The 27742-nt window shown below is 47.4% G+C and overlaps 1 protein-coding gene across 2 annotated transcripts in view; it reads right to left on the bottom strand.

Annotated features, from left to right (window-relative positions):
- RNF20 (ring finger protein 20) overlaps positions 1-27742 on the bottom strand; it is a 60706-nt gene that overhangs the window by 3606 nt on the left and 29358 nt on the right. For both annotated transcript variants that reach the window (XM_040434793.1, XM_040434792.1), the window contains exons 7-19: positions 22206-22352; positions 22048-22125; positions 20538-20657; positions 18574-18753; positions 16647-16782; positions 16021-16142; positions 15616-15947; positions 11651-11768; positions 11412-11561; positions 4744-4956; positions 3983-4108; positions 3207-3347; positions 1800-1901 (exon numbers count right to left, since the gene is read on the bottom strand). In XM_040434793.1, the coding sequence (XP_040290727.1) occupies positions 1800-1901; positions 3207-3347; positions 3983-4108; positions 4744-4956; positions 11412-11561; positions 11651-11768; positions 15616-15947; positions 16021-16142; positions 16647-16782; positions 18574-18753; positions 20538-20657; positions 22048-22125; positions 22206-22352 (1965 nt within the window). The remainder of the gene's footprint in view (positions 1-1799; positions 1902-3206; positions 3348-3982; positions 4109-4743; positions 4957-11411; positions 11562-11650; positions 11769-15615; positions 15948-16020; positions 16143-16646; positions 16783-18573; positions 18754-20537; positions 20658-22047; positions 22126-22205; positions 22353-27742) is intronic.

A 27742-nucleotide genomic window follows, 5' to 3' on the forward strand; every position in this document is an offset into this window, starting at 1 on the left:
ATACGGTAATCTGTAAATGCTGCTCGTGGCAACATTTACACAAAGTGGGGGACGGTACTATGGAACAATGGCAGGCCTTACCTTTCAGGGAAGATCTTTGGTGGTGGTTTGAAAAGCTTTTCTGTGTAAACTAAAATGAGGTGGACGTCTCTAGCTAAACCTGTCTACAAGGGTATATACACAGTGAGATACAGTCTAGTATATCTACATACAGGGGCAGTTTACTAATACTTGCCATATTAAGTAATCTAACTGAGAAATGTAATATTTAGGGCTCATGCACACGAACGTTTTTTGCGTACCGTATACGGGCCGTATTTTGATTCCGTATACGGAACCATTCATTTCAATGGGTCCGCAAAAGATGCAGACAGCACTCTGTGTGCTGTCCGCATCCATTGCTCCGTTCCGAGAATAGGCATTTCTATAATGGGCGGACCGCAAAAAACGGCATGGTCGTGTGCATGAGCCCTTAATCATGGGACAACCCCTTTAAGATTGTTAAATAATTTGCAATTATGGGGTCAATCAGCCTGCCAACTTAAAGGGATTCTGTCACCAGATTTAACCCTATTAAGCTAGCTGACATTAGCGATGTGCTAATGTCAGCTAAACCTAACTAGCCTATTCCTTCTTGTATCTACGCCCCCGTTACGCCAGAAATCTAACTTTTATAATATGCTAATTAGCCTCCAGGAGCAGGGGGGAGTTGTTCCTGCTCCTAGAGGCTCCGTTCTCCCACCTTTGTCACCTCCCTCCAAGTCCTGATTGACAGGGCCAGGTAACGCTCGCATCTGTCTGCCAGCCCTGTGCTCTGGTGAAATATCACGCCGTTCAGCATTCGGCGCAGGCGCGGTGAGGGAAAGACGCTCGGAGGCTGCCAGTTTTCTCACCGCGCCAACTACAGCACCTTCTGACTGGGTTGGGCCAAATGCATTACATGATCGCAGCCAAAGCCCTATTGCCATCAACATTTCCAAGTAGTACAACCTTAATTATGATTGTGCTGCCGGAAAAAAATCTATCTTGGAGGTAATCTGTAAATGCTGCTCGTGGCAACATTTACACAAAGCAGGGGACAGTACTATGAAACAATGGCAGGCCTTACCTTTCAGGGAAGATCTTTGGTGGTGGTTTGAAAAGCTTTTCTGTGTAAACTAAAATGAGGTGGACGTCTCTAGCTAAACCTGTCTACAAGGGTACCTGTATACAAGGGAGGCGACAAAGGTGGGAAAACGGAGCCTCTAGGAGCAGGAACAACGCTCTGGATTAACGGGGGCGTAGATAAAAGTAGGAATAGGCTAGTTAGGTTTAGCTGACATTAGCACATCGCTAATGTCAGCTAGCTTAATAGGGATAATCTGGTGACAAAAACCCTTTACCTGGCAGGGAAATTGTTAGTCCATGTAAAATGACCTTTAAACTATCTGGCCAATTATCAGGGATGAGATTTGTAGAAACTCTCATTTCTGATAACTGACCTGTGTAAAGGTGCCGATAATCACCTGATGAACAAGCAAACATTCGTTCATCAGGTGATCTAGTTTTTCTAGGCTCCTGATATTGATGACCTATCCTCAGGATAGCTCATTCACATCTGATCGAAGAGGGTCTGACAACCCGCTCCCCCACCGATGAGTTGTTTACTGCAGTCTCCGGCACTGGAACTAGAACAATGAATCAACTTTCATCTACTGGGTATGAACAGTGTTGCAAAATGCTTTCAGAGAATCTACAAGTTCATCAAGTCTATGGAAATCTCTCTGACAGATTCTGTATGAAGATTTTGCTATTGCTACCTTGCACTCTTTGATTTCTTCCATTAAGATCTTATCACACGTTGGCACCAGATCAGGCTTCTTGGTGGATTCCAGTTTTTTTCGAAGGCGGGATATATCCTCCTGCAAGGACACAAGCAATACAGAGAGATTAACCAGGCATAGGACGTAATATTAGCAGGCAATTTTAAACTTTCCATTCAGGCATACTCTACCACCCATTTCGACATTGGGTATGGATAATAGACACAACTGCACTTTAAACTATCTGCTATTTGGTTAGTACTTGGCTTACAGGGGTCTGTCCAAGACTTAAATACTGATGGGCTCCAACTGCTGACAGCCCCGCTGATCAATGGTTTCCTCGAACTGTGAGGACATGTCCATTGGTCACATGGCCTTTGTGCAACTCAGTCCCATGCCAATTAATGGTACTGAGCTGCAGTACCAAACACAACCACTATACAATGTACTTGAGCTGCGCTTGGTATACTCTGAAAAGGCTGCAGTGCTCATCTGAGTGATCCAGCCCCTTCAAAAAGTTGACCAGGAGGGATAAAGGAAGTAGGACCTCAACAAATCAGATATTGATGACCTATCCTGAGGACAACTCCTTTAAAGGGGTTATCCCATCATAATGATCACTGTTAAATCTGTTAATGATTTGACAGTGATCATTTTTGTAAATATACTTTATTAACAAATTCCCACCGATTAGGAGAAAATTCATCCCCACTTACCTTATTGTTGTGACTCGGTCTCCCCTGGTTACGACCACCGCTCTTCCGCAAGATCCCGATGGTCGCGCTTGCCCAGAAGACTTCTTCTTTTCTCCCGGCCGGGCCACTCGCTGTCCTGAACGCGCACGCTGCCGCGCATGCGCGACGGTGACTTCTTCCCGGCCAGAATAGTACAGAGCTGCGAACGCGCACGCCGGCTCTGTACTATACTGGCCAGAAATAAGTCACATTGCGCATGCGCGGCAGCGTGCGCGTTCAGTCCAGCGCGCGGCCCGGCCGGGAGAAGACTTCAATCAAGATGAAGCCCGCCCCCAGCCAGAATCCAGGAAGTGAACGCGCGGTGGCAGCAGGTAAGTATGAAACTGCTAAGTGGGATAACCCCTTTAAGTCAGGCTTAATTTTATACTACAGTCACACTACATGAGGAGCTTTACAAATTCAACTGAGAGCCACATGCAAGTGCAGATATCCCTTCATTTATGCAAATGCAGCTGGCGGACTCTGCATTAGCAAGCAAGGGTTCTGTGGATCTTCCATAAATTAATTAGATAGGTACACCTTACTAACCACATCAATTGAAGGCTTCAAATGAGTCCAACACACCACAGCCATTGACAGACCAGATCTCTGACATAGGTCTGTGAATTTGCTTATACAATAGTCACACAGCAATGTATTTCCGGTTTACCTGTGCTCTCTTGTAATTGAATGCATCCTTTTCCCGGCTAGTGCTGTTTTCTATGATTTCTACCCGAAAGTCTTGCAGCTTTTTCTGTGACAGCTCCAGCTGAACTCGCAGCTCTTCTGCTTGTTGTGAGGCGTCCATTGCCTGCAAAAGGACACAAGCATATTTGGTAAGGATGAAATGAGATATCGTACAGCGAACTGTCGGGATTCAAGATCCTCAAATCAGCTAAGAAGAAAAGTACATACTTGTTTATAGGATCCCTGAGGAGGAGCCAGATCTTAAACTAATCGGAAGCAGAAACGATAAAAACAGACTGAAGCCGAAGGTAGAAAATGTTGTTCTCTCATTGTAGGTATAAGGCCCGATACACACGACCATATGTATTTTGCAGTCCCCAAAACACAGAAATGCAAACTACGGGTGCGATCCGTGTGCATCACCCGCTTTTCGTGGGCCCTACTCTACAAATGCCTATTCTTGTCCGCAAAATGAAGAATGGGACACGTTCTAAAATTTGCTGCTCGGCTGCATGGATGCGGACAGCACGCAAGTTCTCATTTTTTGCGGCTCCATAGAAATAAATACGTCTGCATTCGATCCACCAAAAATTGCAGATCGGATGGGGACCAAAAATACTGTTGTGTGCATGAGGCTTTAACTGAAGTTCTGAACAGTGGATATCGGACTGATGAGAAGTCAACTGATCACAATTTCAATAATTTCTAAAGATGTCAGTAGCCCTTTAAAAAACAGAGATGTGTATGGACTGTTGTTACCTTGCGCTTACTAAGATCCAGTGCTTGAGTGCGCAGAGTTAGCTCCTTCTCCCCTGTAGTAATGCTGCTCTGCAACAAATGCTCCTTCTCCTCCAGCTTTCGTAGAACCTGTAGCTGAGCATCCACCTGGAATCACAAATTGCATGACACAAAGTTACATCCAGCAGTTTCCTAACTATACGTGGTCAGTCCCCACTGGATAACACTGAACATTTTGCTATTATATCCACAATTCTATGACACTAGGCCCTTACTCTGATGACAATGGAGTATTCAGTGGAGTGCCATCTGTTGGAATCAGTTGTAATATTATTATTATAGGCTGCATTCTATAGAGATGAATGTATCTAGAAATTTCCATCTTTTGCTGTCATTGTAAACACATAGGGGGTCATTTATTAAGACCAGCGCTTTTTTAGACACCGGTCTTAATAAGCCCCTGCGCTGGCGGTGTATCTGCCGAAGTTATGAAGAGGCGCCATCCTCTACATAACTTCTGCATATCCTGCTCCAGTCTAAATGTAAGCCAGCTTTCTTTCAGGCTTACAGTTAGACCATTTTCTACGCCTAAAACAAAAGAAAATGATGAGTGAGACAGGACTGCTGGCCCGTCCCCTTCCTCGTACTACTTTTTTTTTTAGACCTGGTGTGAGAGGGGAAAAGTCGCAGACTGCGGTGCAAATAACCTTTGCACCGTGATCTGTGCCAGAAATATGCCTAATATAGGTGCATTTCTGCATAGTAAATGACCCCCATAATACCTGTGTACGCAGGGTGAGCAGCTGATCTGCCAGCTCTTCCTTCTCCTCTTTGAGCAGTTTATGGATCTGGTTGGATTTGATCCTTTCAGACATCAGCTTGAAGTTGGCGTCATCTTTCTCCCTCAGTTGTTGCATGAGACGGATATTCTGCTCCTGCATATCTTCAAATGCCTGGCCTGTGACATCCATTTCTGACAGCAAAGCATCCTCCTCCTGAAAGGCACAAACAAAACGTGCTTATTAAAATTTTGCAAACTGTAAATCATCATCATCTTATCGCCTGGAAAATTAAAGGGGTGCGTTAACAGAAGAGGGTCCCTTCTCTATAAGCCAGTGTACACAGCCGTTATAACCTGGTGCCTCATTACATGGACAGCCTATTGACTTCAGTCTTAAAACTGCCCCACTTCTCCTGTAGCACAGCCGCCGGGGAACTGAACACTTGCTGACTGCTGGGGGTCCAGGCACCAGAACACACTTGAGAGCAACTTGACATTAAGGGACAATAACGAGATTTTTGTATCTTTTTCTTGCTCTTCCTTGGGGGACACAGGAGACCTTGGGTATAGCTCAGCTCCCTAGGAGGCGTGACACGAAGTGAAAACTGTTAAGCGCCTCCTCCAGCAGCTATACCTTCAGCCTGGAGAGAGAGACTACCAGTTGCGTGTCCAAGTAGTGAGAAAAGGCAATGATCAACAAAGTGGAACCAACAAGTCAACTACCCGACAGGGGCAACCAAACCGTAACCTGTAGAACTTGGGGAGTTAGAAGGAAGGGCCGGTCCAGACTCTCCGGCGACTTGTCCCAGGCAGAGAGGATCGCTTTGAAAGGTGCGGGAATGAAACTGTGCAAACGGAATTGCCTCGAAACAGGCAACCATTTGTCCCAATACCCGCATGCTGGATCGGAAGGACGGACGGCGGTGGAGAAGAAGATTGCGAACCGACCGGTGGAGGCCCAGACGCTTGTCCGTTGGAAGACGGACCTCCGCCGCCTCCGTATCCAGCAGCATCCCCAGGAAGATCAACCGTCTGGAGGGGATCAGGGAAGACTTGGGAAGGTTGTTGACAAGCCAACCGAACCGCCCCAGGGTCTCCAGAGTGAGGTCCACGCTGGCAGACGTCTGAGAAAAGTAGGGCGCCTTGATGAGGACGTCGTCCAAGTAAGGCAGCAGAAAAACACCCCTGGAGCGGTGCAAAACCAGGACAGGGGCCAGGGCCTTGGTGAACACCCGAGGAGCCGTCGCCAGACCGAAGGGAAGGGCAACAAACTGATAGTGATCGCTCCCCAACGCAAAGCGAAGGAAACGATGGTGACACCGAGCGACCGGAATGTGGAGGTAGGCATCCTGAATGTCGATTGATGACATAAAATCCCCCTTCTCCAGGGAAGCCACCGCGGATCGGAGGGACCCGTTTTAAGTCTAGGATCGGCCGCACCGAGCCTTCTTCGACTAGAACCCCTTGAATCGGTCCGTCGGAAGCACGGGAACGATGACTCCCTTGTCCAGTAGGGTGTGAATGGCTGCAGAGAAGGCGGCCGCACACTCGGGGTCCCGCGGCGAACGGGACCGAAAGAAATGATCCGGAGGGAGAGACGCAAACTCGATTTTGTATCCGGAGGATACAATTCCGAGCGCCCAGGCATCGGAGACATGAGCCCGCCAGACGTCCCTGAAAAGGAGAAGGCGTCCCAAGTTAGGCGCAAGAAGCCCTTTTTTCGGGCACAGCCCACCTGGCGCACCTTCAGGCGGGGGACTGCTTGGCCATGGAGGGGCGGGCAGCCTGTGACTTGCGCCAGGTGGGCTGTGCCCGAAAAAAGGGCTTCTTGCGCCTAACTTGGGAGGGGCCAGATGAGGAACCGGCTGCGAATCGAGGCCCGGAGGACCGAAAACGAGGCGAACCAGAACGACCTCGAGGGGTGCCTTTGGTTCTGGACTGGGAAAGATGGGTGCTCTTGCCACCCATGGCTTCTAAAATAATTTCGTCCAAACGGGTCTCGAATAAATGGGAGCCCGTGAACGGTAGCCCAGTAAGAGAACGTTTGGAGGCGGCGGCGTCCGCCGCTCAAACCTTCAGCTAAAGTTTCCTCCTGACGGAAACGGCTAGGGCAGATGAGCGTGCTATGAGGGCATCCGCATCGAGAGAAGCCTCGCAGATAAATTTTCCTGCCTGAACCATCAGTTGACCTAAGGATTGGAGATCCTGAATGGGGACGTCCAATCCCAAATCCTGTTCAAGCTGAGAGCCCCATTCAGAGACCGCTTTCCCCACCCAGACGGAGGCAAAGACCGGTCTGAGGGCTGAACCCGAGGCAGCAAAGATGGCTTTAGAGAGGGACTCCATACGACGGTCCTCAGTGGAATGAAGCGAGGAGCCGTCTGCTACAGGAATGGCAGTGCTCTTAGACAGGGAGGCCACGGGAGGGTCAACCTTAGGCGGGGACGCCCACGTGACAACACAATCAGCTGTAAATGGGTAACATATGTCCAGCTTTTTGGGGGAGGTAAAGCAGGCTTCAGGGTGAGCCCAAGCTTTAGAGATCACTGAAGAGAAGTCGGCGTGGAGAGGAAAAACTTTGGATGCCTGTTTGGAGCGGAAAAAAGATACGCCGGCCTGGTCAGTGCTGGAAGGGTCATCGTGTATCTTAAAGGGAACCTGTCACCGGGATTTTGTGTATAGAGCTGAGGACATGGGTTGCTAGATGGCCACTAGCACATCCGCAATATCCAGTCCCCATAGCCCTGTGTGCTTTTATTGTGTAAAAAAAATGATTTGATACATATGCAAATTAACATAAAAGAGTCATATCTTACTTGTGTGACCAGAGAAGAGTCATATTTTCAAGCTTTGACTCCTCTCAGGTTAATTTGCATATGTATCAAATCTGTTTTTATACACAATAAAAGCACACAGAGCTATGGGCACTGGGTATTGTGGATGTGCTAGCGGCGATCTAGCAACCCATGTCCTCAGCTCTATACCCAAAATCCCGGTGACAGGTTCCCTTTAAAGGTATCACGAATGTTGGTGATGAGGTGATCCACTGCGGAGGCTAGTTTGGACGGCAGTGCCGAGTCCATGTCCCAATCCGAATCTGCCAGATCTCTCTCAGAGGGCGTGTCCCAGTGGCGTTGCGAGGGGGGTGCGGGCCGCACCGGGTGACACCAGTCTGATGGGGTGTCACCCGCTGGCTGCCGGAGTTCTCCTTACTTACTCGCAAGCACGTCTGCCCGGCCGTCACGTGGTGAAGGGGGTGTGACTGCCTGATGAGTGGCGCCGCGGCGGATGCAGTGCAGGACCAGCCAGCAGGCCTAGGACTCGAGTCTGGAGCTAATGGATTGGGTGGTGAGTAACGTGACAGCAGTGACTCACTCACACAGCCAGCCAGACCTGCCACTGCCGCGCCTGAGGGAGGAGGAGGTGTGGTAAGTAGCGCAGAGAGCGCATATGGACTTTATATTTAGATGATTTAATTTAATACCCCATTTAGGGGGGGGGGGGGGGGGTTGGCCTCCAGGTCCAGCCAGGTTAAAGCTTAAACAGAAGGTGGAAATGCACTTTAATGCTCTATGACTCATGGAGCATTAAAGTGCATTTCCTGGAAATGCAGCAAACTACATAATGGAGGGCAGTGTGGGGGCAAATTACTTAGTGGGGGGCAAATTACATAATGGAGGGCAGTGGGGGGGCAAATTACTTAGTGGGGGGGCAAATTACATAATGGAGGGCAGTGTGGGGGGCAAATTACTTAATGTGAGGCAGTGTGGGGGGGCATATTACTTAAAGGTTTTCTGCACTTTGTTTTAACTGATGATCTATCCTCTGGATAGATCATGAGCATCTGATCAGCGAGGGTCCGACACCCGGGACCCCGCCGTTCAGCTGTTTGAGAAGGCAGCGGCGCTATAGCAGTGCCGCGGCTTTCTCACTGTTTACCGCTAGCCCAGTGACATCACGACTAGTATCAACTGGCCTGGGCAGGGCTAAGCTGTATTCAAGTGAACAGAGCTTAGCCCCGCCCAGGCCAGTGATACTAGTCATGACGTCACTGGACCAGCGGTAAACAGTGAGAAAGCCGCGGCGCTGCTATAGCGCCGCTGCCTTCTCAAACAGCTGAACGGCGGGGGTCCTGGGTGTCGGACCCTCGCTGATCAGATGCTCATGATCTATCCAGAGGATAGATCATCAGTTAAAAAAAAGTGCAGAACCCCTTTAATGTGGGGCAGTATGGGGGGCATATTACTTAATGTGGGGCAGTGTAGGGGGCAGTATTACTAATTATGGAACTCTAGAAGGGAATTACTATGGGTGGGACTATGAGGAGCACAATTACTAAGGGGGCACTATTATTTCTTCAGGATAGTTTTTGGGGGTATTGGGGAGCACAGCGAGCAGCAGGATAACACTGTGGGGACTCCAGGTTGGGGGATGATGATAGAAAAGTGAGGACACTAAGATGTCCGTGTTTCACACTCTGCAGAGACGAGACGCGGCTGAAAGAAGTGTCTGGACCAAACGGAGAAGATGATGACAGAGAAGATCTACATCGGAGGAGACGTCACCTGGGAGGCCCTGGATGTGAGAGGTATGTGCTGCTGTATAGTATAGTGTATTTATGTATGTGTACCATGTATATGGTGTATTTATATGTATGTGTGTTGGATATATATGGTGTACGTGTCCCGACGCCACGCGCCCGCCGTAGTAGGGAACCTGTTCTCAAAAATTTTAATCCGACCCCCCCCCAGTTGTCGATCTGCCTGCTAGCACCCCCAACCCCCCTTCCTGTTGGCAATCTGTCTGCTTAGCCCCCCCCTCCCACGTCAGCGGTCTGTTTACTATCCAAACCCTCCCCCCCCCCGCATTACCGCTTGGGTCAGTCGGCAGGCTCAGTGAAGGACGTAAGGGGTGTCAGCGGCACCGCGGCGGAGCTTGAAGGACGTCCCCTACGTGACTCATCCTGGGGGGGTGACACCATTTTCTACCGCAGCCTTAGCAACGCCACTGGCGTGTCCAGAGGGGAGGAGAGGCCCAACTAAGTCCGCACGCGTGGCAGAGAGAGAGACGTATCTGAGGAGGATGCGCACTCTGTCCTGGAGCGCTTCTGAGAGTGCCGGGCCCTGGAGGATTCACTGGGTGCGAGGGAATCAGTGGGGGCGGCAGAAGCGGTAGACCCGGAGGGTGCGACAGGAGGATTGGCAGCCTGCGGGGTAGGCTGTTTATCTACAAGGCGGCCTACTATGTGAGTGAGACTTTCCACGGCCTGGGACAGGTATCTGGCCCAGTCAGGCGGACGAGAGGGAACGGGGGCGGCACGGCCGGTGGCGGACCCTGCATTGGAGCCTGGCATGCAGAGCAATGCGAATCAGATTGCCCACGTGGAAAGGGTTCTTTACAGGCGGTACAGGCATGGTACCAAGGCTGAGAGGCCCCTGTGGGATCCGACATGTTGGTGATGAGGGATAATATAACCCAGGAAAAAGAGGCCTAAGCCCAGGCTGGGGGCACTGGCGCTGGGAGGGGGTTAACAGTCCTACCAGGAGCCAGAAAACGAGGAGCAGTAGCAGTGGTAGTTGAGAGCAGCTCTGGACGACTGGAGGCAGCAGCGTTGGCCAGCAGGTTCCTTATGCTCATGCGGACAGTCACGCCGTCATGGGTGAAAAAGAGCGGATGAAGCAGAAGGGCGGGAAGAGAGCGGAGCGCGGAAAGATAGGCCCCTGAGGCGCCACCGCTGGCAACCCGCTGGGAAGCGCCGGACCTGCGGTGCTGAAATCAGAGAAAACGGCAGCCCTCCGTGAGTCCCGGCGGAGTTGAGGGAGGGGGCGTTTGACCGCCGCGCCCAGGGGAGGAAGAAGTATGTAAAGACCGCAGACGTGGTCCTGGATACCGGCCGGGGAAAAAAGAATGCGCTGCGGCCACCCGCATTGCCGGTGTTCCCAGCGGTAATTTGCGGCAAGTAGTGTGGACGGCAGTGCCTGGGACATATTAAGCGCCGGCCATTCTGGAAGGCCCCAGGAAAAAAAAAAAAAGGAGAGGGGAACCGCAGGCCCCTAGACTTAAGCGCCCTCTTATTCGCAGACCCCAAAAACATCAGAGGAGGGGGAGGGGCGAGAGGGAGGGGGGTAGGGCTGGAGCAGCCACCTCTCACCGTCCTGCAGTCTTCACCCTCGGACCATTCCAGCACTGCAGTGACAGGACGCTCGAACTGGGACTTAGCGTGCGGGCGACCCTTATGCTGGCGGGATGCAGGGGAGCTAGGCTGCCCTGGTCCACCTTGTCTTCTGTGGGGGAGGCAGCAGTGCGGGTGACCAGCACTGGCGCAACTCGACCCCGGGAGAAACAGAGAGGTCCAGGCGTCTCTGTTGTCCCTGAAAATAAAAAACCCAGATTAAAAATAAATAAATAAATAAAGCAAAAATAAGGAGAAAAACAGCCCTGCAGAGCAGGGAGTGTCTTGCCTCCTTGGACACTAAGCAAAAACTGGTAGTCTCTCTCTCCAGGCTGAAGGTATAGCTTCTGGAGGAGGGGCTTAACAGTTTTCACTTAGTGTCACGCCTCCTAGGGAGCTGAGCTATACCCAAGGTCTTCTGTGTCCCCCAAGGAAATGGGCGAGAAATAAGAGATAACTGGACATTAACTGACATCATTGTGAAGACGTGCACTCACTTGTTTGGCTGTAGACAGTCTCTTCTGCAAAGCCTCTGTCTGTTCCTCTGCTGCTCTCATTCGGCGCAAAGCGTCCTCATCCGCCATTTTTTTGCTGTCTCTGCGTTCCCTTTCCTCCAGTTCCCTGTGCCGCTGACGAAGTTCCTCCAGCTTACAGGGGACAGAAAGCAGAAAAAACCTGAGATATTGAAAGACACTGATCAAGATGTTGGGATGGAATGAATGATTTGCTATCTTACCTCTGCTTTGCTCTTCCTTTCTGCTGCCATCAGCTGCACCTTGTCTCTTTGCTCTTTGGGTGCTGAACGATACATATCTAAAAGCAGCTTCATATCTCGCAAAGATTCCTGGACTCGCCTAGTGCAAAATGGAACAGGATATCAACAAGGCTTAGCATCTAGATACATCACATGGATGTTGATTAGCCAACTGCAAAATTATCCGAAAGCTCTTCTGTAACCACAGGTGTAGGAGATAAGCCTGGCTACAGAGGAATCTATTTAGACCCCCAGAAAATGTGTGATGTTCCTCTATTATTCCTCCTGAGAATGCATGACTAAATTAACAACTGTGTGTTAACATTCAGCCCTTGTCACGTTTTATGCATCTGTTTAAAAAAAAATACATAAAAAAGGAGATTTTTTGTGAAACTCACCTGTAAAATCTTTTTCTCGTCTTTTCCATTGGGGGACACAGACCATGGGTATAGCTTAGAGGTATTAGTAGGAGGGACACTATGCAAATACAAAAGAGCTCCTCCCCCTCGGGCTATACCCCCAGGCTCTACCAGGAGGAAACCAGGCATTGCAAAAGCAGTAGGAGAAGGAGCAAGAAAAAATTATGGAAGCCATCATACCAAGCCTGTGAGGTCCAACCACAACTGGACTGAACTGAAAACCCCTCCTGTAACAGGCAGAATGGGTGGGAGCTGTGTCCCCCAATGGAAAAGACGAGAAAAAGATTTTACAGGTGAGTTTCACAAAAAATCTCCTTTTCTCGTACTTTTTTCCATTGGGGGACACAGACCATGGAACGTCCTAAAGCAGTCCATGGGGTAGGAAAAAATATCAGCACCGCCAGGAGGAACGTCAAACTGTCAAACAGGAACCACAACCTGTAAAACCCTGTGGCCAAAGACAGCATCAGCCGAAAACTGCGAAGGCAACTGATAAAACCCCGTAAAGGTATGTAAGGATGGCCAGGTGGCCGCCTTACACAGCTGAGACGCAGAGGCACGATTGCGCCTTGCCCAGGAAGCTCCCACCGCTCTAGTGGAGTGAGCGGTAATTCGAGCCGAGGGAACAGTACCACGAGTGCGATAAGCCGGGGAGATAGCCGAGCGGATCCATCGCGCCACAGTGAGCCTGGAGGCCTGCCAGACCCTTACGAGGTCCCTCGGCAAGATCCTCGTTAAAGTGGAAGGGAGAGACTACCTTGGGCAAAAAGGAGGGAACCGGACGGAGCACCACCTTATCCTGGTGAAAAACCAGAAAAGGCTCCTGGCAGGAAAGTGCGGCCAGCTCCGACACCAGCCTGATGTAAGTTATGGCCACAAGAAAGACCACTTTCCAAGAGGGAAAAGTCAGGGAGACCTCACTCAGAGGCCGAAGGGGGCCGTCTGCAGAACGCGCAGGACCAAATTGAGATCCCAAGGAGACAAAAGGGGGAACATACGGAGAACCGAATGTGCCACCCCCTGAAGAAAGTCCTCACAGGACCCGGGGGGGGGGGGTGGGCTGGGCAAGAGAAGGAGGAGAAGGATGATCCTGTCCATGGAGCAGGAGCAGGGCAGGAGGCACAAAAAAAACAGAGACAGAAAGCGGCAGAAGACACCTCATACAGGACCCCACTGGGATCTGAGAAGAGGTCTTGGCCGTTTGAGAAGAGGACTTGCAGATCTAAGGGGGGGGGGCCCCGGCTTAGGCATGATGGCCACCACAACCAGATGTAGCAAGCAGAAACGAGCGAACAGGTCCTACCAATCAGGCAATAGCACCGACATCCACCGGAGGGCAGAGAGCAGCTCAGAAGCTTCTCAGGAAGCAAGAAAAAAAAACGCCAGAGCGAAGCACACGGCTCCGCCCCCCGGACGCGTCAAAGAGGCGCGAAAAAAGAGCGCGCGCTCTCCTTATGAAAAAATGGCGTCCGGAGACGGCGTGGCGGGGGTAAATAAAGGTGTCCTCGGCCTCCGGTGGATGACAGCAGTGACGGCGGCCCTTAGAATAAACGGAGGGCCCGCCGCTGGTTGGGAGCTGCCGAGGGAAAGACTCCGCCCCTAAACAGGTACCGACGATAGTGTATTCTAAAGGGCCGCCGACACTGCTAACAGAGAGAGGGGTCACAGCAGGAGAAAGGGCCTTCTCTAATTCTGGTATAGTGCCTCCAAATGCCCTGACAGAGAACACATCTATCTCCCAGCACTCAGTCAGCCCATCCATTCCCCCATCAGAAAGTTGATCAGCCAGCCGCCACCAAATCCCATAGGGAGGGAGAGGAGGGGGGGGGGGGCATGGGGAGGGAGGAGGGGAGGTAAGAGGGGAAGCCATACTTATCTGCTCCTGCAGTCTTCTCCCTCTATTCTGTACCAGCAGGGCTCACCTCTTCAGACATCTGACTCACCGAAGTACAGTGCTCTGGATGGAGGGCAGCAGCAGGTGACCCAGGAGCTGGTGGGATGCCGGAGCTAACAGGTCGAGCCCGGATCCACTTGTCTTCTTGGGGGGAAAATGGAGGCAGCGTCCAAAAGACAGCAGCGGGCACTCCACGGGGGACCAGGAAGGCGCTATGCCGACCTGTGTCCCCATCTAGAAGAAAATAACAAAAAGGAGACAAATCAAAAAGTGTCAACCTCCTTCACCAGACACTAAGCAAAGACTGGTTTCCTCCTGGTGGAGCCTGGGGGTATAGCCCGAGGGGGAGGAGCTCTTTTATATTTGCATAGTGTCCCTCCTACTAATACCTCTAAGCTATACCCATGGTCTGTGTCCCCCAATTGAAAAAAGTATGAGAAACTTTTTTTTTTGGTATACATTAAACGGATGCAAAAAATGCAATGTGAACCCAGCCTAAAAGTTATGAACCGTCCAATCAGTGCTTTTCATTTGCCGTATGGGGTAAATATTTTAAAATTTTAATAGTACGGGCATTTTGATGATGTTTGTATTTTTCGCCCTATAAGACGCACCTAGGTTTTAGAGGAGAACAATAAGAAAAATATATTTTCCATTACACCTCAGGTCAGACCAGCAATAAGACCCCCAAAGTAAATCAGACCTCATCTTACAGCACTAATCAGACCTCAGATCAGACCCCCAATGCTTCAGATCAACCCCCCAACCTTCATCCATCTATCAGCCCCCATGTCAGCCAGCAGCCCCCATATATCAACCCCTATATGTCAGCCATCAGCCCCCAGTGCAAATAAAAAAAAAAAAAAAAACTCACTTACCTGTCCTGCTCCTGGACGCCACCGCTCCTCACCATCGTGATCCTCTTCATCCTGCTGTCGGCTGTGTATGGCGGCGCACAGTGTAAGGTCACAGAGCGCCCTCACACTGTGCGCAGTTCTGCACAGCTGATAGCCGAGCCGAGGACCAGGAAGCGGTGAGTACAGAGCCTTCACCGCTTCCCGGTCCGCCGGTGCTAATGAAGCAGGGACACACCCTATAGACATTGGAAATAGTAACACTCAGTTGACACCTAATTCACTCAATTCCAGGAAAAAAACTGCATTACTGTGCTCTGGGAAACATGGCACATGTCTTTGCCATTTCCCCCAGACCGAGGGCGGCTCCTCTGGCTTGAACTCACTACATTATAGTAATTTATGATCCTGCGAATTCTTATCTGACCACAGGTCTATTGTACTGTACTCACATCATCATGCGAGTACAGTACAATAGACCTGCGGTCAGACAGGAACTCACAGCATCATAAATCACCATTATGCAGCGAGTTCTGGTCAGAGATGCCATCGCGAATCCGGGAGATACGGCAAACACACAGGCCATATTTCCCTGACTGAGAACGGTCATGTTCCCTAACAAAGAGATCTAAGAAAAGATGCTACAGAATGTTATGTGGGACAGAAGTATAAAGACAAGCCAGGGGAGATCCCGTTTTTTATTGCACTATGATCTGAGCGCCTGATATAGGTCACAATACAATGAGGCGGGTAACAGATTAGAATGTTTGGTTCACTCACTTTATTTCGGCCTTCATCTGTTTGACACTTTCTGCATCCTTGCGCTTGGTGTCTGGTTCATGTTTTGACTTCTCCTTTGAGCTGTCTCCTCTGTCTTTCTCTCTCCCGCGCTCCCTTTCTCTTTCTTTTTCCCTTTCCCGCCTGTCTCTCTGCTGGGGCTGTGCTTGTGCTTCCTCCTCCTCACGTTTTACGGCAGGCTCTGGCTGAGATGAAGCTGGGGTTGGAGGGGCACTTTCTTCAGGCTCTTGCTTTATCTCAACCGTTTCTTCTTTGGGCTCTTCCACGCTAGACTGTGAGGGTAGCAGGAAGAGACTACTACTGCGAGAACGCATCTAAAAGACAGAGGGAGCATTGTCATGCTGATCGTGCTCTTGTAATCTCTACCGGTCATCCTCATTCACTTACCTTGCTAATATCTCCTTGGATTTCCCGGAGACGCCTCTTGTACCGTAACACCTCACCCTTTAACTGATGATTGTGGTTCTGGAGGCTGCTTATTAAATGTCTCATCTCCCGATTAATAGGACCTATCGAAAACAAATTAAAAACTATGTTGGCCATTAAAGTGGTTATGTGAAAATAGGAATCAGGGGCATGTTGCTAGGGTATGCCAGTAATGTCCGAATGGCGGAAGTACGACTGCTTAAAACTCTGATTGCTAGAAAAGCCTAATGTTACTTCACCTACTGCCGGTTCTGCTCAACCTTTAGAGCCACATGGTAGGGCATTGACTCTAATGGGCTGATCATGCAGCCCTCAAAGAAAGCAGAGCCACAGCTGTCGGAGCCATGCCAGTTATACATTTGGCAGCTTATCTGAGCACTGTGCCACTTTTGAAGGCACTCAATTATTTTGACTTTTACACATCACATATACAAATACTCAGTATCTGAAAAGAAAGATTTCCCCTTAGATTCACTGTTGTCAAGACTGACAGGGGTTTCCCCTCAATGTGGTAGTCAGGCTTCAGATCCGCTCATTAGGAAGATCCAAAATCTCCAATAAGACTTATTTGTTCAATTTAGACTTACCAGCCTGTTCATTGGCAGCCAGAGTCTGCTCAAACTCAATCCTCAGCATCTCGTACTCCTTCCTCACTTGAGCAAGTGTGTCTTCCAGCTGAATTACCTCTGTACGCACTTTCTTCTGAAGAGCCACCTCGTCCCTCTGGAAGATAATCGGGGGAAATGACTTCAGTATCCACAGCAGAAGACAAAGACAAGCAGCACAGGGGAAAGAAATAGGAGAGCACCACAAAGCTGTGGAGTTTTCAACCAATATATGAAAATAAGTTGAAGATGTATATTTCATATTACATGAAATCATAACCCTGAATGCCTGTTTTCCAACACTAGAAACCAAAGAGATGTGTGTTTGGGCAGCCTGGGGTATTGAGGCAGAAATCAGTCTTCTGTTCTGCACCCTAGTCTGATGCAACAGATACAGTTAGGTCCATAAATATTTGGACAGAGACCATATTTTTCTAATTTTTGTTCTGTACATTACCACAATGGCTTTTGAACAAAACAATTCAGATGCAGTTGAAGTTCAGACTTTCAGCTTTAATTCAGTGGGTTGAACAAAATGATTGTATAAAAATGTGAGGAACTAAAACAATTTTTAAACTCAATCCCTTGATTTCTGGGGCTCAAAAGTAATTGGACAAAATAAATAATTGTAAATAAAATGTTAATTTCTAATACTGCCTGAAGTCTTGAACTCTTTAACAAGTGAAATGCTCTATTGGGTTCAGATCAGGAGACTGACTTGGCCATTCAAGAATATTCCACTTCCGTCTGAATTATGAAACGCCGACCAATCAGTTTGGCTGGATTTGAGCACAAAGTATGTCTCTGAAAACCCCAGAATTCATCTGGCTGCTTCTGTCCTGTGTCACATCATTAATAAACACTAGGGACCCAGTGCCACTGGCAGCCATACATGCCCAACTGCCTTTGCCATGTTTTACAGATGATGCGGTATGCTTTGGATCATTAGCTGTACCATGCCCTCACCATACTTTTTTATTTCCATCATTCTGGTAGAGGTTGATCTTGGTTTCATCTGTCCAAAGAATGTTCTTCCAGAAGTGTGCTGGTTTTTTAAGTCCAATCTAGCCTTCCTATTCTTGAGGCTTGCACCGTGCAGTGAACCCTCTGTATTTACTTTCATACAGTCTTCTCTTAATGGTAGATTTGGATATTGATACGCCTATATCCTGGACAGTGTTGTTCACTTGGTTGGCTGTTGTGAAGGAGTTTCTCTTCACCATGGTAATTATTCTGCGATCATCCACCACTGTTGTCTTTCATGGGCGTCCAGGTCTTTTTGCATTGTTGAGGTCACCAGTGCTTTATCTCTTTCTCAGGATGTACCAAACTGTAGATTTTGCCACTCCTAATAGTGTAGCAATTTCTCGGATATGTTTTTTCTGTTTTCGCAGATGAAGGATGGCTTGTTTCACCTGCATGGAGAGCTCCTTTGACCGCATGTTTACTTCTCAGCAAAATCTTCAAAATGCAAGCACCACACCTCAAATCAACTCCAGGCCTTTTATGTGCTTAGTTGAGAATCAAATAATAAAGGAATTGCCACACATGCCTATGAAACAGCCTTTGAGTCAACTGTCCAATTACGTTTGGTCCCTTTAAAAACAGGGTGGCACATGTAAAGGAGCTGAAACTCCTAAACCCTTCATCCAGTTTTATTGTGGATACCCTTAAATGAAAGTCTGGACTTTATCCATTATATAACTATAACTTGAATATGTTTTAGTAAACAGGTAAAAAAAACTAAAATTGTGTCAGTGTCCAAATATATATGGACCTAACTAATTGGCAGCAAATTACACACATGTATGTACATTCATCTTTTTCTTAAGTCTATAGACATACTAATTTATAGAAGCTTTACAGCTGTATTGGCAGCGGTCTGGTTTGCTGACCCTCGTAAACCCACCTCAATAAGCTCAAGCTGACGCTGATGATTGGAACGTGTTCCGTGTAAAAGGGAACGTGCCTCATCTAAGTGGGCTTTCAACTGCAGAGATTCATTATACAAGACAGAGAACTGAGACTGCATGCATCGATATTCTGGAGACAGGCGCACGTTTTCCTCCACGGCGTTTGACAGCAATTTCTTAATGTAAAAGAGAGAGAACAAAAATGTGAAACAGACGCAGGGTTGCCAACTGACATAAATGATAGAAAATCCACTGAGATGTGGAGGCCCCTCCCCCCCTACTAAGCCACGCTCCTTTATTGCCACTTTTTAAAAGTGTTGAAAAACGTAAAACATCATCAGTTATAGCGCAAATATGGAGTACGTCATAATCTGCAACTTTTTAGTTGGCGTAAAAGCATTGATACATGTGATCCAGGGAGCTCTCAGACACTGCAGGAGGAGATCTGGAAGGTTTCATAACTGTACAGGTGAGACATAGTGTAGTATGGAAGCATTTATGTGTATGAAGAGGTTCATCAAAACTAGTGCCAAAATATGAGTGGAGGTTGCTCATAGCAACCAATAAAGCTCCTGCTCTCAGGCCATTTGGAAAGTGCTAATGTTTGATTGGTTTATCTGGTCACTGCCCGCCCTATCTTGCCGGCCACTGCCCGCCCTATCTTGCCGGCCACTGCCCGCCCTATCTTGCCGGCCACTGCCCGCCCTATCTTGCTGGCCACTGCCCGCCCTATCTTGCTGGCCACTGCCCGCCCTATCTTGCTGGCCACTGCCCGCCCTATCTTGCTGGGGACAGCTGCAGGGCCACAGATGTTGGAGACTGATCTATATGATAACATGCTAATATATGACATAAGGAGGAAACAAGTGTTCCTTACTTGAGTTGGGTCTATATACTGCAGCGCGCACTGCTTCTATCTCTACATACTAAAGTGTGCTCCTATATGTACATCAAAATACCACACCCTGTGTGTATACAGAGAGAGGAGCCATATATACATGTATGGTATACAGGTGTAGAAGCAGCATATACATGTACACAGACGTAGGAGCAGTAAATAGATGAGAATGAATTTTTGGTTCCAATGAAGAGCTCTGAGCGTGATTTGGATTTGGGAATTTGATGGGCATGTCCTACATGAGGCAGGGAATGCATCTGTAAAAATCGTTGGATGCCTGTGATTTTTGCCTCAATTGCCCAGAAGTAACCAATGATAAGGTTGGCAACCCTGAACAGAAGTGGGTATATGACGATGGGAGGCAACTGAAAATCTGCAGATGTTCTACCTGAATCCCCCAGCTCCACCGCCCTGCGGAGTACTCAACTAGGCACGCTTCAATAACCATGTCTCATATTTTAGAGGAAAAAATAATTCATGTGGACAGCAGGTGGCAGCACAGTCGTAAACAAGAGGCAGGAAGTAAATTAGAAACTTAGGTAAGGGGCTGTGCCATTTCTGGAGGGGCCTATTTGCATCTTGATGTGACCCACAGCAAATACATCAAATATAACCCATAATACTCCAGCCCTTTGTTGGGTCTAACTAGGGAAAATGACTGGCCTGCATAAGCTAAAGAGACTAAGGGAAAGCCATATGTGACAAACACAGTAATTGTTCCAATTGATTATGAAGCTCCTTGTCAATGAGTAACTAAACACCAAAGTAACAGCAAGGCGCACCCCTAGTGAACAGGATTTAATATGCTACAAAGTCACATTTACACTGGGCAGCACGGTGGCTCAGTGGTTAGCACTGTTGCCTTGCAGTGCTGGGGTCCTGGGTTTGACTCCAACACGCCAAAGACATAAGTATAGGGAACTTAGATTGTGAGCCCCATTGGGGACAGTGTAATGCTAATGTCTGTAAAGCGCTGTGGAATATGGTAGTGCTATAAAAGGGAGTATAATAAATAATAAAATAAGGTCACTTGCAATGGAGACTACAGAAGAATAAAGTTACCTGAAGCTCCTGGTTCTCCACAGTCACGTCCTGCAGGTCCTGTCTCAATTTGTCCAATTCCTGCAGGCGGTTGACTGCAAGCTCCTTATTCATATCAACTTCCGATGTCATCTCTTCAAACTGCGTGAAATCAAATGAGCATAAAGGAAAAAAATCTACATTTTGAGATCTGACATACTAGATCAAAAAGCCCAGCAAAGAGTATAGTATGCAGGATCCCAAAAAAGGTCCAATAAAAAACGTGGAGAATGAGGACAGACTGTAACTTTCTGATATACACCCTGTCCCAAATGCCCAGAGCATGGGAGACACATTGGAAGACACATGAATGTTGGCTAGGACACTGGAATAGTAAAAGTGAAGTAGAATGCTTCATCGGGAATACCCACTGAGCTCTGAACTTGCAGCATCACCAGCAGACAAAGACTTGAAATGCCTTAAGTAGTATCAGCGGGTCTCTAGTTTTAGGCTCCATGACAATTAAATTTATAGAACAAGAAGTCCTTCAGCTATCGCTAATGGTATGTACTTAATAAGGATGTCCCGATACCAGTATCGGGACAGATACCGGGCAGTTGCACGAGTACTTGTACTCGTGCAAATGTCGCCGATACCTGATGGCCGTGCAGCGACAGGTCCCGTGTCCCAGATGATCAGGGACAGCGGCGGGTCCCGTGTCGGCCTTCGTGCGGCGGTGCTCCCAGCCAATCAGCGTGGGGACGGCAGCGTGTCCCAGCTGATCGGCGTGGGGGCGGGACTTCTGTGCGGCGGCTCCCAAGTGGTTGCCTAACACTGGGAGGAAGGTAAAGCCACTTCCTCCAAGTACTCTGGTGCATCTGCATGGGAAGGATTACAGCAGGCCAGGTGGGTATGGTGCATGAAATGGAGAAGAAATTCAGTTAGTTTCTCTACATTTCATGTTCAAACAGTGAATATAAAATAAGGTGGGGGGGGGAATGGGCATATAATAGTGATTCCCAACCAGTGTGCCTCCAGCTGTTGCAAAACTACACCTCCCAGCATACCCGCACAGCCAAAGGCTGTCCAGGCATGCTGGGAGATGTAGTTTTGCAACAGCTGGAGGCACATTGGTTGGGAAACACTGTTATATGCCCATTTATTAACCCTTGTACAAAGGAAAAGTAAAGCAGTTGTCCATAGCAACCAAACTCCAGCTTTAATTTTTTTCGTTGCTATCAGCAACTGCGCTGCTGTTTCTTTGTACAAGGTTTGATAAATCTTCCCTATGACCCCTAGGTTGGTCAGTGGTCACAAAATTAATGTGTTATTTATTTCATTGTTATAATTGGTATCGGTAATTGGTATCGGTGAGTACTTAAATAAAAGTATCGATACTCTGTCTTAAAAAAATGGTATCGGGACATCCCTAGTACTTAATATGAATGAATTTGGTCATTTTCTATATCTTGACCCTTTCTGACAACAGGAATGAACCCACAGCTTGTCCAGTAATCACTGTCACAGTCCAACAACCCATACAATACATCACCTTCTTAGAATTGATAGTTATTGTTCCTCCATACAAGCTGCTTCCTGCACCATACACTTTGTAACCCTTGGAGTTGACCTGCCAAAAGAATGACTGTTAGCAATGGATGCCCACAATACATGTTACTGCCATCTGCAGATATCCGCAAGATCTCTTACCCTCTCCAGGACCTCAGACAAGTGTCTGTTCAGCCGCTGCTCCCTCTTCCGGACCTTATCAATGTCCCACTGAAGATCTTCAATAAGTCCGTCCAGCACAGAGACTCGAGATTCTGCATTCTCCAAACGTGTCTGCAACTGACTGAACTGAAAGGGAGAATACAGAAACTAACTTACATTAACCCATACAATGTGATGAGAATGAATTTTCCATGTGGCACAGATAGGAATGTCACTATGACAAAGTATATTATTTTCACAACACTCCACTGTCGCTACATGTCCTTAAAATAAGGAAGAAGGAGAAGAATACTGCAAAACTCACTTGTCTTCTTTGCAATCAATGAAAAAGTTTATTCACCAAGATGATTGCATTCTTCTTGATGAATGAACCTTCTGATCTATTGCAAAGAAGACAAGTGAGTTCTGCAGTATTCTTCTATGTTTTCCCATTGCTTTGGTGCTCAGAGGCTAGAGTCTGACACTGCGGGCACCACCACTTTGTCAATCTGGGGATATTCCTATGGAACAGTCAGTGCTGCTACACCTCCACAAATATGCCCTTAAAGTAGGACATGGTTTAAGAGAAGCACTATTTGCTAAGCAACAAGCTGAAAATGTTTAGATCAAATAGCCAGTGTGGCCCGTGGCTGATAATGGCACTCCAGTGGCATGGTCATTGGCAAGTAGAGTTGTGTCACCCACAAAGATAAAAGCTCAGTGTGGAGGTGGATGATATACTCTAACACTGCTTATTCTTTTCCCAATGCCTGTCCCCATCCAAAATAATTCCCTATGTGACCTGTCGGCACTCAGCAGGTGCCACGGTGTTGTGTCTGAAACAGGAATGCAGATTAATGCCCACATGACCCAGTCCATTAAATGTGGTCACCTATGCCTATCATGTACTGATCAATTTCTTATAGCGATCGGAATGCTTTATTTTTTGGTATGGACTTCCACATCTAGGCCACTATTAGGGGGCAGCCACATGTAGTGCAAACGCTGCTGATTTTCCACAGCGAATTTGCATGTGAAAAATATGCAAAAATACCCACACATAATTCGACATACAGTATGGATTTTACATCTGCAAAATGTCAGTTTATTTTGCAGCTATCTGCCGTGGATTTCCCCCTTTGCAATGGTGGATTTCGGCCAGATATACTGCAGATTTTTTCTTGCACAATTCTGCTGTGAACCCAGTAAGTGTGGCTGTGGGCTATTGAAGAGATAATAGTTTCTTTTAACTGGGGGGAATTTATGAAGCCTTGTATGCAAAAAATACGTTTTGTGATTTTACTCAGGTCTTGCCACTTTTGAAAAATGGGTGAGAAAGTCGGCACGGTTAGCTAGGCGAGCTGTTTTAACGCAGATTTAAGACTTTTTCAGTTACTCAATATGCAAATTCGCTCCAGTAGGGAGGTGGTATAAAAACAGGAGAAACAAATCAATAAATATGAGCCAACTTTATAAAACAATGTGCAAAGTTTAGTGCAAATTAAAGGAATCAAAACTGACCTTGAAAATTCCCCTCATGATAAATTTCCCCCAAAGTGCACAAAAAAGTTGGAGATCTGCATAATACAAAATGGATCTCCAGCCGAAACTAAGATTTAGTCTTACCGGTAAATGGTTTTCCAAGAGTCCGACATGACAGCACCACTGGAGGATGTCCTATTGATCTCTGTAGGGCAGGAAATGAGAGAGATTAAAAGGCCCCTCCCCGCCCCCACTCTCCAGTGTTTTTCCAAATTACTACACCGGATAGGATCCGACTTACCGTATTTATTTGAACTCACAATGTTTAACATCCCATTGATCCAAAAAAATATATATATATAAAAGGTCAGAACAACCACAAAAAACAAGGTGGGGGGGGGGGGGGATACCGGGTGCTGTCATGTCGGACTCCTGGAAAACCATTTACAGGTAAGATTAAATCTTAGTTTCCAGGACGTTCCTCCATGACAGCACCACTGAAGAACTATCAAATTAGACAGAACTAGGGGGGACCACTGCCTGGAGGACTTTCCGTCCAAATGCCAGGTCTTGGTTGGCTAGTATGTCTAGCCTATAATGTTTAGCGAACGTAAGAAATTTAGACCAAGTAGCTGCCTTGCAAATTTGGTCAACAGAGGCCTCAGCTTTCTCTGCCCACGAGGCAGCCATGGCCCTGGTCGAATGGGCTCTTACGGTCAAAGGGCAGGATATACACTGAAGTCTGTAGGATTCCATGATTGTCTCCTTTATCCATCTAGCCAAGGTCTGTTTTGAGGCCTTGCAGCCTCTGTTCCTTTCACCAAACTGAACGAAAAGATTAGTCGATTTTCTCCAGGATTCTGTTCTCTGAAGATATGCCATGATTATTCTTCTGACGTCTAGAGTCTATCTAGACAATGGAAACACTCCTCCTGCACCTTTTTTTGGGGGAGGCTCAAAAGGAAGGAAGAATTATTTCCTGTTCTCTATGAAAAGGAGAGACCATCTTTGGTAAGAAAGACGGATCCAGCCTCAGTATTATACGGTCGTCTAAGATTTTCAAGTATGGTTCAGTAATCGACAAGGCCTGAATCTCTCCTATTCTACTGGCCGTAGTTATAGCTACCAGGAACGAGTCTTTGAGGGACAAAAGCGTATACCAACATATGTTCTACTGGTTCAAACGGTGTCCCACAAAGGGCATTTAGGACTAAATTTAAATCCCACGCTAGGACCGTCTGTCTGAAAGTAGGTCTCATCCTATACACTGCCTTTACAAATCTTTTGATCCAACGGAGTGTCCAGAAAACCGGCTAATGCCGAAATCTGGACTTTTAGGGTGCTAGGTTTTAGCCCCATATCAAATCCCATCTGAAGAAAAACCAGAATGTTACCTATTGAGGGGAACGCATTATCTGGATGATTAAGAGACAACCATGATTTAAACTTCTTCCATATCTTGTTCTATATGGCCGAAGTTACTGGTTTACGACTGTTCTGTAAATTCGATATTACCTTGTCTGAGAGACCCTGTCTTTTTAATGCCTGCCTCTCAGGATCCAGGCTGTCAGATTCAGCTTCTCGAGGTCCGGGTGTTTTAAAGGACCTTGTAGAAGGAGATCCTGTCTCTTTGGAAGGGATATTGGATCCGCAATCGACATGTCCTTCAGAATCGGGAACCAACACCCCTTGGGCCAAGCTGGAGCTATCAAAATTAGAGTTGTTGAACTCGCTCTTAATTTTCTTAATACCGCAGGGATCAGTGGTAAAGGTGGGAACGCATATCCCAAATCCATATTCCAATCCTGAGAGAGTGCATCAACTCCCACCGGATTGTCTCTTGGATTTAGAGAGTAGAAATGATCCACTTGAGAATTCTCCTTTGATGCAAAGAGGTCTATTTGTGGACTGCCCCACCTGAGACAAATCTGTTGGAATACCTCCTTGTTGAGCATCCACTCTCCTGGGTTAAATTTGTGTCGACTCAGAAAATCTGCTGTTGTGTTGTATACTCCTTTTAGGTGAATAGCTGAAATGGATAGAACGTTCTTTTCTGCCCATGTAAATATTTGGTCTGCTAGACCCTGAAGAAGAGGGCTTCTTGTTCCTCCCTGATGTTTGAGATAGCAGACTGTGGTCATGTTGTCCAAAAGTATCTTGAGGTGTTCGTCCTGAAATAAATGCCCTGCTGCCTTCAAGGTTTCCAGAACTGCTTTCAGTTCTCTGAAATTTGACGATCTCTGACTGTCCTGGGTGGACCACTTTCCTTGAGAGAAGCAGCCTTTCCAATGGGCGCCCCAACCTTTCTGACTTGCATCCGTGGTGATTACTGCCGCTGGAGACATATTCCAGGGAACCCCCTTCTGTAGGTTTTCCAGATCCAACCACCAGGATAGGGAGCTTCTTACTTTCTCTGGAAGGATCATTTTGGAATTGAGGGAGCGGTGGTCTCTGTCCCATCTTGATAGCACTGTCTCCTGCAAAGTCCTTGAATGGAATTGTGCCCAAGGGACCATTGGGATGCAAGATGTCATTAGCCCCAGTATTTGCATGTATTCCCTTAAGGTACAACTTCCCTTTCTTCTGAAGAAGTCGATCCTTTCTCTTATATTTTCTTGTTTCAAGAGAAGGAGATAAGAACGCTGCTCCTCCGAGTCTAGAAGAATTCCCAGAAATATCTTCCTGGTATCTGGGTGCAGGTTTCTCGTAATTTACTATCCATCCCAACTCTTTTAATAGGGATAAGGTTTGTTGAAGATGATCCTTCAGAAGCTGTTTCGATTTTGCTAGGAGTAGAAAATAGTCCAGGTATGGTACTATCATTATGTGACTATCTCAAATAGGCCATTATCTGTGCCATCAATTTTGTAAATACACGTGGGGTTGATGATATTCCAAACAGAAGACATTGGACCTGGTAGTGGTAGATTCTTTGATTCTGATTGCAAATCTCAGGTATTGTTGGTGCTGTTAATGAATGGGGATGTGATAGTATGCATCCTTTAAGTCTATGGTGCTCAAGAATGCTCCCGGAGTTGTAAGTGGAGTTGTAGATCTTATTGACTCCATCTTGAATTTGTGGCATATAATCCATTTGTTTAGGAACTTTTAATTTATTATCGTCCTGAATGACCCGTCTGGCTTTTTTATGAAGAACAGCTTTGAATAATGTCCCTTGAATTCCTGTGGATAGGGCACCGGGATTATTGCTCCTAGACTGGCAAGTTTCTGTATGTCTGCTAGAAGCTGCTCCTGTAGAGACATGGTCTGAAATTCCGTAATTTGAAAATTGTGGGGAGGAGGACAACGGAATTGTAGTCTGAACCCCTCGCGGATAGAATCTAGAATCCACTGATTGTGCGTGATTCACAGCCACCTCTGCCAGAAGTAACTAAGTCTTCCCCCCACAGTCTGACGTTATTGTTTTCCTGGAGTACTATTGGATTGAAGAGAAATCCTTATCCTCTTCCTCCTTTAGGATAGCTCCATCTCCCTTTCTTGCCTTTACCTCTAGGTGTTGTATTTTGAAACTGTCTAGAGGGTTTCTGAAATGGCTGCAGCTTTCTTGATTTCTCCTCCGGGAAGCCTTTCTTCTTATCCGCTGCTCTTTCTAGAATAGAATCCAGGACTGGTCCAAACAGATAAGATCCAGAGAAGGGGATCGCACATATTTTATTCTTGGAAGCTATGTCCCCTGACCATGACTTAAAGGGGTTGTCCGGGATCAAATTTTTATTATTTTTTTTTAAGTGTACTCACTGTTGACAGGTGATTCTAGGTCCCCCCCATATGTTTTAAGGTATTTTCGCCATTTCTACATAGCGCTGACGGTCTCCCACGCACTGTTTACATCTCTGTTTATTTTTGTCTAACTTCTAACTTCAAATTTTTGCACTGTGGGTCCCAGCGCAGCGCGGCATCACGTGCTTTCAGACAACTCTCATCTCCGCCGTGACTCCGTCCCCTCATTGTTATTCCACCTCCTGCCGCACATCGCTACGTCCTCCATGCATCCGCCCCCCTTGAATCATATTCCATATAGTTCCCTTGCCTCC

The sequence above is a fragment of the Bufo bufo genome, chromosome 6 (assembly GCF_905171765.1).
Source record: "Bufo bufo chromosome 6, aBufBuf1.1, whole genome shotgun sequence".
NCBI lineage: Eukaryota > Metazoa > Chordata > Amphibia > Anura > Bufonidae > Bufo > Bufo bufo.